General features: G+C 42.6%; 1 protein-coding gene across 1 annotated transcript; it reads right to left on the reverse strand.

Annotated features, from left to right (window-relative positions):
• Positions 1-388: 388 nt before the first annotated feature.
• On the reverse strand, positions 389-17367 carry LOC111980752 (adenylosuccinate lyase). The gene is made up of 11 exons (XM_024011697.2): positions 16636-17367; positions 13965-14168; positions 10349-10393; positions 10080-10159; positions 9133-9351; positions 8906-8996; positions 8707-8776; positions 6538-6776; positions 2883-2972; positions 962-1138; positions 389-692 (listed from the first exon to the last, which is right to left on the reverse strand). Exons 1-11 carry the CDS (start codon positions 16789-16791, stop codon positions 606-608), a joined length of 1458 nt encoding a protein of 485 aa, XP_023867465.1. The 5' UTR covers positions 16792-17367; the 3' UTR covers positions 389-605.
• Between the last annotated feature and the right edge of the window lie 42 nt (positions 17368-17409).

The raw sequence follows: 17409 nt of genomic DNA on the forward strand, positions 1-17409 counted from the left end.
GCTGTAACAGGGCGTCTGCTGTTGAGCATTAGATAATTCAAATACAAAGCAATAAATGAGTAATAATGGCTCCACTGAACCAATATTATCAACTTCATATGATGACACTCTTGGTAATAAAGACTGCTGGGACAAAGGACCTTTGACCCCAACCATTTGAAGAGGAAGCTGGGTCCTTTAGTCTAAAAGGTTTACTGTGCCTCAAATATGTAACAAGGAATTTCATGAACAACAATGTTGATGTTTTACTTAGTGAATCATACATTAATTTAGGAAAATACAGTGTTGGAACAGTATGAAATACATATACCTGAAATATTTCAGAGATTTCATATGTATATGTTTTAACCCTGCTAGTTTAGCATAACATCATTACAAACTCACTGACTTCTGATTTCAGTCTTTTATTGTCTTTACAGTGAAGCATGCAGTCAGTCATGATGAGGTTTATTTGTGTGTAACAGTATGTGTTTGTTTTAGTGAAAAGGCCACTCTTGACTTGCAAAACAATATTTCAGAATTGGTTTAAATTAAGTCAGGGTTAAATTAAAGGTCAGTTTAAGTATTTTGGTTAGTCGTTTTACAGGTCAGGATTGTCCCCCGTTTTAGAGCTCCAGCTCGATCTTGACGTCAATCTCGGCCTTGTAAGGTTCCAGCAGAGGGCGTACCTCCTCAGAGAGAAACCTCGCCACCTGAGTGAGTGAGTGAGAGAGAATGATGAGTTAGGTTGCGTCAACTATAGGTACATGGAGAAAAGCTGTATAATGTACTAAATACAAAAGAGCACATGTGATTTTGATGCTCAACAGATTGAAAGGATCTTTTTGCCACCGTTAAATCTGTACCAAGACCCCCAGTGTGCTGGATATTATTTTCTGTTTAACATCAGGTATTTTAAAATTATATTACAAAACTCTGAGGCAAAGTTGAGAAAAACAAAGGTATGTGTTCTGTATAGTACCTGTTGGGGGGCACGGCCGATGAAGGTCTTGGGGTCCAGGATGCTGTCTAGATGGCCCAGGATAGGGGCGAAGTAGGGGTCAACCTGGACCCTGGCCAAGAGGTCATTGTCCCCCCCCTCCTGTTTGACCACGGTTGCAGCCTGCTGGGACAACACACGGATCTTCTCATGGCAGTCCTGGTGCAAGAACACAGACACGATAGAAACTGTTACTGTGTGATTACACAATAATAAACTGAACAAAATTACAAACGCAACATGCAACAATTTCAAAGATTTTGACTAGGAATACAGATATGCATCTGTTGGTCACAGATGTTGAGTGGATCAGAAAACCAGTCAGTTTCTGGTGTGACCACCATATGCCTCATGCAGCGCGACACATCTTCGCATAGCTTCCCTGAGAGTGTTTTTGACAGTTTGTGCAGAAATTCTTCGGTTGTGCAAACCCACAGTTTCATCAGCAGTCCGGCTGGCTGGTCTCAGACGATCCCGCAGGTGAAGAAGCCGGATGTGGAGGTCCTGGCTGGCGTGGTTACACGTGTTCTGCAGTTGTGAGACTGGTTGGACCTACTGCCAAATTCTCTAAAATGACGTTGAAGGCTGCTTATGGTAGAAAAATTAACATTACATTTTTTGGCAACAGCTCTGGTGGACATTCCTGCAGTCAGCATGCCAATTGCATGCTCCCTCAAAACTTGAGACATGTGTTATTGTGTTGTGTGACAAAACTACACATTTTAGAGTGGCCTTTTATTGTCCCCAGCACAAGGTGCACCTGTGTAATGATCATTCTGTTTAATCAGCTTCTTGATATGCCACACCTGTCAGGTGGATGGATTATCTTGGCAAAGGAGAAATGCTCAATAACAGGGATGTAAACAAATTTGTGCACAAATGTATAGAGAAATAAGCTTTTTGTGCTTATGGGAATATTTCTGGGATATTTTATTTCAGCTCATGAAAGACAGGACCAACACTTTTTGGGTTTATATTTTAGTTCAGTATACATGCAATCTGGGGATTCAAATGTCATTTGATTCAGTTATTGTACTGTTTAAGAAAATAAGCACACATACAGGAGGTAGCAAGCAGTATTGTCACGATAACAAGTATTCATCACACACACACACACACTTCACAACTTAGGCACCAAACTAAATGCATTAGGCGACAAACAGAATTTAAGGAGCACCAGAAAGAGATAGATTTTTGGTATAGTTTATGCTTACATTAGGCCTGTATGAATCCTACCTTTGAAGCATATATCATAAATAGCAGAGTCTATTCCTTTCTGCTCGTGCCAATCAAATTTGACTAGACCTACTGTCAAGTCACCYGGTTGTTAGCCAGCTAGTTAACATGACATGACTGAACAACATCGTTTGTTATCAAACTAATAATTAGCAACCTGGGATTAGTTTAAAAAAGGGACTCATGGTTTGTGAAATGATCTCAAATGTGCATGAAATCGCACCGGAAGAAAAAAAAGGTTGCTCCAGTAATATGGGCCATATTTTATTAACCTTTAAAGCTAGAGACAAGCCATTTTCTTTGCTGTAAAGCTGCAAGCATGCCTGTCGCGAAATGGTGCTTCATTGTTCCTCTATGTCACTCAGAGGCTACATGACAGCGAACTTGCAACTGAAAAGCCTACTCAGACTGGCCTGTGCCCTTGGTTATACCAGGTGATGAAATGACATAACGTATCAACTTTGCTCAGCCTGCTCCAATGTATAAAATGCACATGTAACAACAGAAGACTCATCGGGGTCTGCATCCCTACTCGCCACCACAGCTAAATTATATTTTAAACTGATAGAGGAATAGATGCGCTACACTAATTATGCAACGTGGAGTCTGAGAAATACGTTCTGTTCTAATAAGTTGTGGTGTCATGCTGTACTAGAAGGGTGCGTACCTGTCTGTTGCCTCCAGCCTTCACCATAGCCATGATGATGTTCTCTGTAGCCATGAAGGGAAGCTCATGATGGATGTGTCTCTCGATCACCTGACAGAGAGAGCGAGAGGATGAGAGAAAGCGAGAGGGAAAGAGATAGATGAAAATTAGATAGGGATACATAACATTAGGGGGTGTAACGGTTCACCAAACCCAGGTTTCGGTGCGTATTGCGGTCACGGTTCAGTTTCGGTACAGCAGGAAAATTAATTGCCAAGTTACTGTAGTTAATTTTAGTTTGGGCAAAATATGCTAAACTAACCCAGGAATAGATCATATACAGTGGCAAGAAAAAGTATTTGAACCCTTTGGAATTACCTGGATTTCTACATAAAATTGGTCATAAAATTTGATCTGATCTTCATCCAAATCACAACAATAGACAAACAGTGTGCTTAAACTAACACACAAATTATTGTATTTTTATTGTCTATGTTGAATACATAATTTATACGTTCACAGTGTAGGTTGGAAAAAAGTATGTGAACCCCTAGGCTAATGACTTCTCCAAAAGCTAAATTGGAGTCAGCTAACCTGGAGTCCAATTATTGAGATGAGATTGGAGATGTTGGTTAGAGCTGCCTTGCCCTATAAAAAAACTAAATTTGAGTTTGCTATTCACAAGAAGCAATGCCTGATGTGAAAAATGCCTRGAACGAAATAGATCTCAGATTGTTGACTTGCATAAAGCTGGAAAGGGTTACAAAAGTATCTCTAAAAGCCTTGATGTTTATCAGTCCACGGTAAGACAAAATGTCTKTATATGGAGAAAGTTCAGCACTGTTGCTACTTTCCCTAGGAGTGGCCGTCATGCATCGATGACTGCAAGAGCACAGCACAGAATGCTCAATGAGATTAAGAAGAATCCTAGTGTCAGCTAAAGACTTCCAGAAATCTCTGGAACATGCTAACATCTCTATTGCTGCCAAAGGAGGGTCAACCAGTTTTTAAATCCAAGGGTTCCCATACTTTTCCCACCCTGCACTGTGAATGTTTACACAGTGTGTTCAATAAAGACATGAACACATAATTGTGTGTTATTAGTTTAAGCAGACTGTTTGTCTATTGTGACCTAGATGAAGATCAAATTTTATGACCAATTTATGCAGAAATCCAGGTATTTCCAAAGAGTTCACATACTTTTTCTTGCTACTAATGTAGAGCCCAATAAAATTGCTTTTTTTTGCCCAATTCTGTTTCGTTTTTCCAGGTTTCTGATTTTCCACTGTCAAAATCACTTTAATAGAAAAAACAATATTGGAGGTTTAAAGCCCACAACAATGCTTAAACCACAATCACATTTTAGGTCTGGCAAAAAACAAAGACATTTTCATTTTTGGGTGTAGATACCCTTTCATTAACGTGCACACCAGCAAGTGCCTTGTTTGGTTAACAGTGTTTATGTAGCACACGTGATTGCAGAGTTTGCTGAACAAATCACCACTGAATTGATGCAAATAATCATGATATCATTCTGCCAGGTATACAGTGCCTTCGGAAAGTATTCACACCTTGACTTTTTCCACTGTTAGGTATCTCCTTACTCTAAAATGTATCAAATTGTCCCCATCAATCGACACACAATACTCCATACTGACAAAACAAAAACATGTTTTTAGAAATGTTTGCTAACTTATTAAAAATAAAATATTACATTTACAGAAGTATTRAGACCCTTACTCAGTACTTTATTGAAGCACCTTTGGCAGCGATTACAGCCTCGTGTCTTCTTGTGTATGATACTACAAGCTTGGCACACCTGTATTTGGGGAGTTTCTTCCATTCTTCTCCGCAGAACCTCTCAAGCTCTGTCAGGTTGGATGGGAGTGTTGCTGCACAGCTATTTTCAGGTCTCTCCAAAGATATTCAATCAGGTTTAAGTCCGGGCACTGGCTGGGCCACTCAAGGACATTCAGAGACTTGTCCCGAAGCCACTCCTGCATTGTCTTGGCTGTGTGCTGAGGGTCGTTGTCCTGTTGAGAAGGGAACCTTCGCCCCAGTCTAAAGGTCCTGAGAGCTCTGGAGCAGGCTCTCGTCAAGGATCTCTCTGTACTTTGCTCTGTTCATCTTTGCCTCGATCCTGACTAGTCTCCCAGTCCCTGCCGCTGAAAAACATTGCCACAGCATGCTGCCACCACCATGCTTCTCCGTAGGGATGGTGCCAGGTTCTCTAGACGTGACGCTTGGCATTCAGGCCAAAGAGTTTAGATAATCGTGTTTCTRGTGGTCTGAGAGTCTTTAGGTGCCTTTTGGCAAACTCCAAGCGGGCTGTCATGTGATTTAACTGAGGAATGGCTTCCGTTTGGCCACTGCTGCAGAGATGGTTGTCGTTCTGGAAGGTTCTCCCATCTTCACATAGGAACTCTAGAGCTCTGTCAGTGACCATCTGGTTCTTGGTCACCTCCCTGTCCCCGATTGCTCAGTTTGGCCAGGCGGCCAGCTCTAGAAAGAGTCTTGGTGGTTACAAACTTATTCCATTTAAGAATGAGGGACGCCACTGTGTTCTATGGGACCTTCAATGCTGCAGAAATATGTTGGTACCCTTCCCCAGATCTGTGCCTCGACACAATCCTGTTTCAGAGCTCTATGAACAATTCCTTCGACCTCATGGCTGGATTTTTGCTCTGACATACACTGTCAACTGTGGGACCTTATATTGACAGGTGTGTGCCTTTCCAAATCATGTCCAATCAATTGAATTTACCACAGGTGGACTCCAATCAAGTTGTAAAAACATCTCAGGATGATCAATGGAAACAGGATGCACCTGAGCTCAATTTCGAGTCTCATAGCAAAGGGTCTGAATACTTATGTAAATAAGGTAGCGGTTATTAATTTTAATACATTTGCAAACATTTCTAAAAACCAGTTTTCTCTGTCATTATGGGGCATTGTTGTAGATTGCTGAGGATTTTTATTTAATCCATTTAAGAATAAGGCTGCAACGTACCAACATGTGGAAAAAGTCAAGGGGTCTGAATACTTTCCGAAAGCACTGTCCATAGCTTACTTTATGGTTAACATTTCATTGAGAAGGTTTATGGGAAAGACTTCCCATCTACCAGAAGACAGTTGTCATTAGCATCATTGTGTACAGCTATACASAGACAGGGGCATTCTCACGCCATTACCTCTTCAGTAAGTTGAAAAAAAAATATGAATGACTTGTGCATTTTGTTCATGTCTTATCATCATCTTGGGTAAATGAATTAATGTTCTTATAAATTCAATACATTTCGTTTTTTTCCTCCTAAGTTCAATACATTTTTGCATCTACTGGGAAGCCAAAATGTTCCCAGACTGGAGATTTAAATGATGATGGAGGAGGAGCGCTCTCTCTCCCACACACAACTGTTACACCCCTACATAACATACAAGACAGTGTGAGTTGAATGTTGTTCCTCTGTGATGTGTTATAGCCAACAGACGTACTGTGGGATAAGTGCAGTTGTGTGTGCATTACTCATGAAATGACAAGGTTTAAAATGGTGGTGATAATACCTTATGAGGACAACAATGGAAATAAGCCTCCTGGTTTATTGTGTTTTTATCCTCAATAATTTCTTTCTGGACAAGCCTACTACTTCTAATTATCTAATAAATCCAAGGAATTTACCTTGGGGTAGACCACCAGGCCTTCGGTGATGTTCTGCAGGGTGCTGAGGATGATGTCAGCGGTAAGGAAAGACTCAGGGAGAGAGATTCTCCTATTGGCACTGTCATCCAGTGTTCTTTCCAGCCACTGGACAGAGGCGGTCTGGAGGGGGTCAGCGAGCAGCGCTATCAGGTGGCGGGCCAGACTACAGCAACGCTCACAACGCATTGGGTTCCTCTTGTAGGCCATGGCACTGGAGCCTGGTGGGGGAGAGGCAGTCAGTGGGACCCAGACAAGTAACAATGGGTTGGCATTTAGGAAATAGCTTAAACTAGCTATTTACTCTGAGCCATCAGGATGGTTTACCAGTTGGTGCCTTAATCAAAGTGAAATCTAGGGCTCAATTGTATTTTATTGATTCCTCACATCCTCTCTCCTTGCCTCTTTCTCAAAGTACATTGGAGCAGAAGATCAGAGGTGAAGGTTCTTCTYATATTTTGCTCCAATCTGCTTTGAGAGGTAAGGAGAGAGGATGTGAGGAATCAAGGAAATACAAAGTACACTGCTCAAAAAAATAAAGGCGAACACTTAAACAACACAATGTAACTCCAAGTCAATCACACTTCTGTGAAATCAAACTGTCCACTTAGGAAGCAACACTGATTGACAATAAATTTCACATGCTGTTGTGCAAATGGAATAGACAAAAGGTGGAAATTATAGGCAATTAGCAAGACACCCCCAGTAAAGGACTGGTTCTGCAGGTGGTGACCACAGACCACTTCTCTTCTATGCTTCCTGGCTGATGTTTGGTCACTTTTGAATGCTGGCGGTGCTTTCACTCTAGTGGTAGCATGAGACGGAGTCTACAACCCACACAAGTGGCTCAGGTAGTGCAGCTCATCCAGGATGGCCACATCAATGCGAGCGTTGGCAAGAAGGTTTGCTGTGTCTGTCAGCGTAGTGTCCAGAGTATGGAGGCGCTACCAGGAGACAGGCCAGTACATCAGGAGACGTGGAGGAGGCCGTAGGAGGGCAACAACCCAGCAGCAGAACGTTACCTCCGCCTTCGTGCAAGGAGGAGCACTGCCAGAGCCTGCAAAATGACCTCCAGGCAGGCCAAATGTGGCATGTGTCTGCTCAAACGGTCAGAAACAGACTCCATGAGGGTGGTATGAGGGGCCGACGTCCACAGGTGGGGGTTGTGCTACAGCCCAACACCGTGCAGGACGTTTGGCATTTGCCAGAGAACACCAAGATTGGCAAATTCGCCACTGGCGCCCTGTGCTCTTCACAGATTAAAGCAGGTTCACTGAGCACATGAGCACATGTGACAGACGTGACAGAGTCTGGAGACGCCGTGGAGAACGTTCTGCTGCATGCAACATCCTCCAGCATGACCGGTTTGGCGGTGGGTCAGTCATGGTGTGGGGTGGCATTCTTTGTGGGGCCGCACAGCCCTCCATGTGCTCGCCGGAGGTAGCCTGACTGCCATTAGGTACCGAGATGAGATCCTCAGACCCCTTGTGAGACCATATGCTGACATGCACATTTGTGGCCTGCTGGAGGTCATTTTGCAGGGCTCTGGCATGCTCCTCCTTGCACAAAGGCAGAGGTAGCGGTCCTGCTGCTGGGTTGTTGCCCTCCTACGGCCTCCTCCACGTCTCCTGATGTACTGGCCTGTCTCCTGGTAGCGCCTCCATGCTCTGGGACACTACGCTGACGGACACAGCAAACCTTCTTGCCACAGCTCGCATTGATGTGCCATCCTGGATGAGCTGCACTACCTGAGCCACTTGTGTGGGTTGTAGACTCGTCTCATGCTACACTAGAGTGAAACACCGCCAGCATTCAAAAGTGACCAAAACATCAGCCAGGAAGCATAGGAACTGAGAAGTGGTCTGTGGTCACACCTGCAGAACCAGTCCTTTATTGGGGTGTCTGCTAATTGCCTATAATTTCCACCTTTTGTCTATCCAATTGCACAACAGCATGTGAAATTTATTGTCAATCAGTGTTGCTTCCTAAGTGGACAGTTTGATTTTACAGAAGTGTGATTGACTTGGAGTTACATTGTGTTGTTTAAGTGTTCCCTTTATTTTTTTGAGCAGTGTATATTAACCCTAGTTTTGGCATTAGATTCCTTTATACCTGGGTAGGAAGTGGATCAATTTCCTTCTTATGACTCACCAATCTGCTCCTTTTCAAAAGGCTCCTCAATCTCCTTAAGGTTAGCCAGCAGGCGGATGTCAGTGCAGATCTGAGGAAGAGAGTATAATATATTACCTGTGGGTCATTCCACTACTGTCAAAGACCACCAGGAGGCATTGTTTCCCCATAGACAGATTTACGGTAGTAAGAAAAACAAACTGTCAAATCTCATCTCAACCTTGTGGATGGTGGCTCCCATGCTGGCCAGGGGAGAGAGGGAGTCGATGTCTACCTTACGACTGTACGTCTGTCCAGTCACCATGTAAGCCCTGGGAGGAAAAATGTACAGGATTGAAAAAAATAAATAAAAGGTATTTCAGGGATTTGTTTGTACTCAAATGACAAACCGTGTGGCAAATAGGAAACTCAAGAGACTGTTGACATAAAAGTATACATTTAACTCACTTTTTAAAGCCTGCCATCTCCGTGACCATTCTGTCTAGATCCTCCACCTTATCATGGTCCCCCTGGAAGAGCTGCAGAAAGCTGGCCTGGGTGCCCGTAGTACCCTTCACCCCCCGGAAACGCAGGTCTTCGCGGGCGCGCTGAAGGTTCCGCATGTCCATGGCCAGGTCCTGGAGCCACAGACATGCTCTCTTACCCACTGTGGTCAACTGGGCCGGCCTGGTAGAGGTAGGTAGGTTATATATATACAGTGGGGCAAAAAAGTATTTAGTCAGCCACCAATTGTGCAAGTTCTCCCACTTAAAAAGATGAGAGAGGCCTGTAATTTTCATCATAGGTACACTTCAAATATGACAGACAAAATGAGAAAAAAAAATCCAGAAAAACACATTGTAGTTAGTTAAAATAAAATGTGGAAGGGAAAAATAAAGATTCATATAAAAATAAAACAGAAAGATGAAGACTGAGAAATATAAGGCAGAGAGATTAAAGTGGACTCAGAAGCACTGAATACATCACTCTTTAATCTGAGAGGAACATAAGTGTTCATAGACAAATGGGATATATCCACAATGGCACATAGTCCATGAGCTAGGGGGGGTTGGTCGGGCTCACTTAGGCTGACAATGTCTCATAGTGATTTTATTCCACACACAGATGTATACAAAGCTCTCTCCCGCCCTCCATTTGGAAAAATCTGACCGTAATTCTATCCTCCTGATTCCTGCTTACAAGCAAAAACTAAAGCAGGAAGTACCAGTGGCTCGCTCAATACGGAAGTGGTCAGATGACACGGATGCTACACTACAGGACTGTTTTGCTAGCCTTGAGTGGAATGGCTACCTTGTAGTGTGTTCATACGGTATAGTAAACTTTATTAAACTGGAACCTTGTCGTTGTGTCATTTCGAGTTAACAGTTAGAACCTTCTGAGGTGTTCATACTTACTGGTAATGTGTGAAACCCAGGGTGGGGAGACCAGCGTATTTTTCAGCAAAGTTTGATAGTCTGTCGATCACTCTGGCCAACTATAAAGACAGAAATTAGTTTTTAGTTTACGGAAGTGATGAGGGATATACAGGATCATACTTGGTTGACTTCCTCAGACATTTTCAACACAAAGTTGCACATAACTTTACAGCATACTATCCGCATCTAGTGCTGGCCTGGGGGGTAGTAGAAGTAATCGTCCCTGGTCTATAACCACTCTAACTTACCTTCGGCAGGAGAATGTCAAAACCGTCACGAAGCATGATCAAATCCTGAAGGGGGGAGAAAAAAAACAGCAGGCATAACAGTCATTATGCATAGAAATCTCAAAGCTGTATATATATACACACTAGAGGTCGACCGATTATGATTTTTTTGATACCGATACCGATTATTGGAGGACCAAAAAAAGCCGATACCAATTAATCGGCCGATTTATTTATATATATACACTGCTCAAAAAAATAAAGGGAACACTTAAACAACACAATGTAACTCCAAGTCAATCACACTTCTGTGAAATCAAACTGTCCACTTAGGAAGCAACACTGATTGACAATACATTTCACATGCTGTTGTGTGCAAATGGAATAGACAAAGGTGGAAATTATAGGCAATTAGCAAGACACCCCCAATAAAGGAGTGGTTCTGCAGTGGTGACCACAGACCACTTCTCAGTTCCTATGCTTCCTGGCTGATGTTTTGGTCACTTTTTGAATGCTGGCGGTGCATTCACTCTAGTGGTAGCATGAGACGGAGTCCAAACCCACACAAGTGGCTCAGGTAGTGCAGCTCATCCAGGATGGCACATCAATGCGAGCTGTGGCAAGAAGGTTTGCTGTGTCTGTCAGCGTAGTGTCCAGAGCATGGAGGCGCTACCAGGAGACAGGCCAGTACATCAGGAGACGTGGAGGAGGCCGTAGGAGGGCAACAACCCAGCAGCAGGACGCTACCTCCGCTTGTGGCAAGGAGGAGCACTGCCAAGCCCTGCAAAATGACCTCCAGCAGGCCACAAATGTGCATGTGTTGCTCAAACGGTCAGAAACAGACTCCATGAGGGTGGTATGAGGGCCCGACGTCCACAGGTGGGGGTTGTGCTTACAACCCAACACCGTGCAGGACGTTTGGCATTTGCCAGAGAACACCAAGATTGGCAAATTCGCCACTGGCGCTCTGTGCTCTTCACAGATGAAAGCAGGTTCACACGCACATGTGACAGACATGGACAGAGTCTGGAGACGCCGTGGAGAACTTCTGCTGCCTGCAACATCCTCCAGCATGACCGGTTTGGTGGTGGGTCAGTCATGGTGTGGGGTGGCATTTCTTTGGGGGGCCGCACAGCCCTCCATGTGTCCCAGAGGTAGCCTGACTGCCATTAGGTACCGAGATGAGATCCTCAGACCCCTTGTGAGACCATATGCTGGTGCGGTTGGCCCTGGGTTCCTCCTAATGCAAGACCTCATGTGGCTGGAGTGTGTCAGCAGTTCCTGCAAGAGGAAGCATTGATGCTATGGACTGGCCCGCCGCTTCCCCAGACCTGAATCCAATTGAGCACATCTGGGACATCATGTCTCGCTCCATCCACCAATGCCAACGTTGCACCACAGACTGTTCCAGGAGTTGGCGGATGCTTTAGTCCAGGTCTGGGAGGAGATCCCTCAGGAGACCATCCGCCACCTCAATCAGGAGCATGCCCAGGCGTTGTTGTAGGGAGGTCATACAGGCACGTGGAGGCCACACACACTACTGAGCCTCATTTTGACTTGTTCTAAGGACATTACATCAAAGTTGGATCAGCCTGTAGTGTGGTTTTCCACTTTAATTTTGAGTGTGACTCCAAATCCAGACCCATGGGTTGATACATTTGATTTCCATTGATCATTTTTGTGTGGTTTTGTTGTCAGCACATTCAACTATGTAAAGAAAAAAAGTATTTAATAAGAATATTTCATTCATTCAGATCTAGGATGTGTTATTTTAGTGTTCCCTTTATTTTTTTTGAGCAGTGTGTATATATATATATATATATAAAATGACTATTACAACAATACTGACTGAACCACTTATTTTAACTTAATATTAATACATCCAATAAAATCTATTTAGTCCTCAAATAAATAATGAAACATGTTCAATTTTGGTTTAAAATAAGCAAAAACCGTGTTGGAGATGAAAGTAAAAGTGCAACATGTGCCATGTAAAAAAGCTAAACGTTTAAGTTCCTTGCTCAGAAATAAGAACATATGAAAGCTGGTGATTCCATTTAACATGAGTCTTAACATTCTCAAGGTAAGAAGTTGTAGGTTGTTTTTAATTTATAGGACTATTTCTCTCTATACCATTTGTATTTCATATACCTACTGGATGTTTGTAATAGGACTTTAGTATTGCCAGCCTAATCTCGGGAGTTGATAGGCTTGAAGTGATAAACAGTGAAGAGCTGCCGGCAACGCAGGAAAGTGCTGTTTGAATGAATGCTTACGAGCCTGCTGCTGCTACCACCGCTCAAGTCAGACTGCGCTATCAAATCATACACTTAATTATAATATAATAACAAACAGAAATACGAGCCTTAGGTCATTAATATGGTCAAATCCGGAAACTATCATTACGAAAACAAAACGTTTATTCTTTCAGTGTAAATACGGAACGTTCCGTATTTTATCTAACGGGTGGCATCCATAAGTCTAAATATTGCTGTTACATTGCACAAACCTTCAATGTTATGTCAATAATTTTGTCAAATTCTAGCAAATTGCTTACATGAATTTTTTTAACTAAATATGCAGGTTTAAAAATATATACTTCTGTGTATTGATTTTAAGAAAGGCATGATGTTTATGGTTAGGTACACATTGGTGCAATGATTGTGCTTTTCTCGGCAAATCAGGCTTTTGTTTTAAATCATCCCCCCGATTTGGCGAAAGTTGGCTGTCTTTGTTAGGAAGAAATGGTTCACACAGTTCGCAATGACGCCAGGCGGCCCAAACTGCTGCATATACCCTGACTCTGTTGCACAGAACGCAAGGAAGTGACAGAATTTCCCTAGTTAAAAATAAATTAATGTTAGCAGGCAATAGTAACAAATATGCAGGTTTAAAAACATATACTTGTGTATTGATATTTCAGAAAGGCGTTGATGTTTATGGTTAGGTACACATTGGTGGCAAACACGACAGTGCTTTTTTCACGAATGCGCTTGTTAAAATCATCAACCTGTTTGGCGAAGTAAAGCTGTGATTCGATGATAATTAACAAGGCACCTCATCGATTATATGCAACGCAGGACAAGCTAGATAAACTAGTAATATCATCAACCATGTGTAGTTAACTAGTGATTATGTTAAGATTGATTGTTTTTATAAGATAAGTTTTAATGCTAGCTAGCACCTTACCTTGGCTCCTTGCTGCACTCGCATAACAGGTAGTCAGCCTGCCAAGCAGTCTCCTCGTGGAGTGCAATGTAATCGGCCATAATCGGTGTCCAAAAATGCAGATTACCGATTATGAAAACGTCCCTAATTAAATCGGCCATTCTGATTAATCGGTCGACCTCTAATATATACCCATGAGAAACAAACGTAACCATTAAGCACTCATCCTAAAATAACGTGGTCCTTTTGGTCTAAAAGTAACTATCTGCAGTCTTTTGCATGTAAAATACATGGCCTAACCCAAAATTATCCCCCAAGCCCTGTGCCCTTGTGGAAATCTAAGAGGATTTGATTGGTATAAGCAATATAGTGAAACTTTCACCTAGTCTACCAGAGGCTAAGTAACAATGCCTACACCTGTCAAACCATCTCAGATCTAGAGGTCTATTTGGGATCGGGCTTCTCTTACCGTGTTGTCTCCCACGTAACAGGATGTGGCACCCAGGTGGATGATTGGAGCAGCGGTGGGGCAGCAGTGGGCGAAAGTGTGCACGTGGGCCATGACATCGTGCCTCAGCTTGCTCTCCTCCTCCGCCGCCATGGCAAAGTCGATGTCCTCAGCGTGGCTCTCCATCTCTGCTACCTGGGCTTCGGTGACGGGCAGGCCAAGAGCCTGGAGAAGGGAGAATAAGAGGAGATGGAGTTATAAGGAGCAGACCAAGAGCCTGGTGGTCAACAGGAAGGACAAGAGGAGCGGAGAAAGTTAGAGCTGGTACCCTGGAGGCGTAGTGAAAGCACTGCAGCCTGTCATTGTAGGTTTTTAACTGATACTCTGGGATATGCATTCAGTGTAAGCGCTAGCTACTTCATCAAGTGTTCTCTGGCTTTTATTAATGTGAAACATTGTTGCTACATTGCAGTAGTTGCACATTGTATGGTKCTATATAATAAAAGTACACCAATTGTGTCAATTTGATGTGTGGTGGAACTGTCCAGAAAGTGGGTCAACATTTTCAGATCACTTTCAAAACAGATAGCTAGAGGTGGTTGCTTTGCTCCATATCTCGCACAGAAACTAGGAAAACTATTCCAGCACAATCTTCGTTATGGTAGCAGGTCTATTTAAAACCATTGAAAAATAGAACGTGTTGTTCGAGTAGCAGAGCAGAGGAGTTTGGCCCTGTGTTAATGACAATAGCGAGCGACATTCCTTCCCCTTAGCCGTTAGTAACACTTAAATGTTTTTTTACTTGAATCTGGATAGGTAGGCTATAAGCAGTGCAGTGGTGGAGTTTCCACTAATATCACATGCAACTTACATATCTGAAAACATAGAAGGGTTATTTAGGGACAAGGAAGGAGAGTGAAGAGCGTAAAGAGGCTAGGCTAACTCTCAGGGGGTTAGTGTCCTATTACCTTGACATTTTGGCCCGGCTATTTTTTGACACAAACACACCCCAGCAGATTTCAGAGAGACATTGGAGACAAACTTGCTATTTGAAATCTGACGAAACAACATTTTGTAAGGGAACACTGTCTGTACATTCGTTTTCACGAGGGCACAAGACTATAGTAGCGACTAGCGAGTGTGAGAAGAGACAAATTCCACCACCATAGCCCTGCTCTCTGTGTGTGTGTGTGTGTGTGTGTGTGTGTGTGTGTGTGTGTGTGTGTGTGTGGCTGCTAAAAAGCCCCAAATGCAGTATTTCTGTTACATGTATTTGAAATACGTATTTTAATTACTTCTGAGTATTTCGTCATTTGAATTACACTGGGCTGAACTACACTCCAATGTATTTTCAAAATACTGAAATTTGTATTTTCAAAATACTTTTCTATACCATTTTGTATAGCGGTTCACATTTTGTGGCCCACCTTTCACCCTGCATTGGTATCAGAAGTCTGATTGCACTAAATTAACTAAATATACAAATTGTAACAATTGCAAAGCATGCTGAGTATTATTCTAATAGCTCTGCCCCGAAACAATACACTGTGTGCTTTGTAGTTCATTTTGGTATGTTCATTTTCACATATACATTAAGGTGATTTAGCAGACACCCTTACCAGATTGGACTTGCTCAACTAAGGTAGTTCAACAAAAACATAATACAGTCAATGTAAAACCATTACAGAGAACGTTTTTGCTGTTCGGGCCAGCTACTTGCAAATATATTTGTCTGAGAATTTTGTCATTTATTTTGATACAAAATATCTGTATTTTGTACTTTTTGCCCATAGGCTAGGCCCTGCCTATACCCTTATTCATTACCTTTGTGTCGTCCATTTCCCCTCCACTAACAGATCAGCTGAGCTGTTGCATGTGACAGAGGGTCTGATAGTAAGGTTAATTACAAACACACAGCCTCCCTGGAAATTAGAAGAGATGTGGAAGTCATTTTTGTCTTCAAAAATAGCCTAGTGTTTTTCTCTTAAAAAGGTCTTTGCTGGACAACTCTTATCCAGGTTTCACTGTCTGTAGGTTTGTTTATCYTGTGGAAATGGCTGGAAATCCATATCCAGGTTCCAAACAGTGTAGGCCAACAGCAGTGGAATATTGGAATTTGCAGTGCGGTCCCTGAACTAGCTGAAAGAGATTTGGAACCRTGACATCAAGTTAACCGAGAGGCTAGATTATTGAAGATAGGGGTTACACATCTGAAGGACTTCTACAGGGTTGATTGACTAGCGTAACTTACTTTACCAACCCTCCCAGTCACTTTCCTGACTTTGCCAACAACTGGGTACTGTTGATGAATGACTACATGCATTGTCACATCCACAACCATGCATCAATACTCCACAACTTATCACAGGACACTGCATCCTACTAGCTAGTTTGTTTGGTTTGCATCTTCTGTCTTGTAAGGCAAATACAGTACCGTTATATTCTGAAGCTGTTCATTTACTATAAGGTCTTCCTATATTTAGAGCAGGGAACTTGAGAAGGATCTCTCAAGGTCGCAAACTTAAAATAGACTTCATTTTGTAGCAGAAAGTGCACACATAATTTGGAAAACTATAGCTAGATAGCTACTGAAACATGCTATAGCTAGATAACTAAAATAACATGCATGCTCATTCATGATCACTAGCCAAGATTACAGCTAGCTAGCTAAGTGGCTATTTAGAGCGCACACCTTCTCAGCTTTGGCCAAGTAGATCCACAGTTTCCTCCACGTTGTGAATTTCTTCCTGTCACTGAAGTTATAGGCCATTTCCTTGCTGGCATATCGTGACACCAGCGGCGAACGATACTTATTAAATTCGTCTTCAAATGTGTCCATGACTGACATGTATGTTGCAAGCCTCAGGCAGGCAGCACACGCAAGTAAGTAAACCTCGTCTTCTTCGATGAGGTTTAACGGCGGTTGGCATTCAATAAATTTTGCATTACCGCCATCTACTAGACTGGAGTATAACTCCCTTATACTTTGCTTGAAAAAATAAAGAAATAAACAAATACCCTACCATCTAACAACACTAACAAAAAAAAAATATTATAATAAAAACACAACCCTACTAGACTATTTACATCTATTTAGTCCTAACTAAGGCTGACAACCTGAAAGGATGGGACACCACTTAACACACCCTGTCACTCTTCTGATGTCAAGTCTCGCACACCCAAATACCTCTCTTCAGCTGCCCCCACAACCTAAATTTTCTGCGACTTGATAACCATTGCTATAAATGCAAAAAAATCCAATCTTACTGAAACAAATCACTTGTTGATTTATTCCTCTGTACTTGTACAGATCTACTACTCACACCACTCCTCTCAGGAACCCTCCCCCATGACCCATCTTCCTCTACTTTCTTCACTGCCTCAGCATATGACAACGTATGCACTACTCTAACCCTGGAAACCTCAACCTTCCTCTCTCACATGGGACATTTCTGATCCCCAGCCC

Source organism: Salvelinus sp. IW2-2015, linkage group LG20, assembly GCF_002910315.2.
Source record: "Salvelinus sp. IW2-2015 linkage group LG20, ASM291031v2, whole genome shotgun sequence".
Classification (NCBI taxonomy): Eukaryota; Metazoa; Chordata; class Actinopteri; order Salmoniformes; family Salmonidae; genus Salvelinus; species Salvelinus sp. IW2-2015.

Coding starts and splice junctions, on each gene's coding strand:
- LOC111980752 (XM_024011697.2), bottom strand. CDS start 16,791: ATGTCAGTCATGGACACATTTGAAGACGAATTTAATAAGTATCGTTCG. Junction 8,777..8,905: donor TGGGAGCCACCATCCACAAG/GTTGAGATGAGA, acceptor TCTCTTCCTCAG/ATCTGCACTGACATCCGCCT. Junction 693..961: donor TCGGCCGTGCCCCCCAACAG/GTACTATACAGA, acceptor TCACTCACTCAG/GTGGCGAGGTTTCTCTCTGA.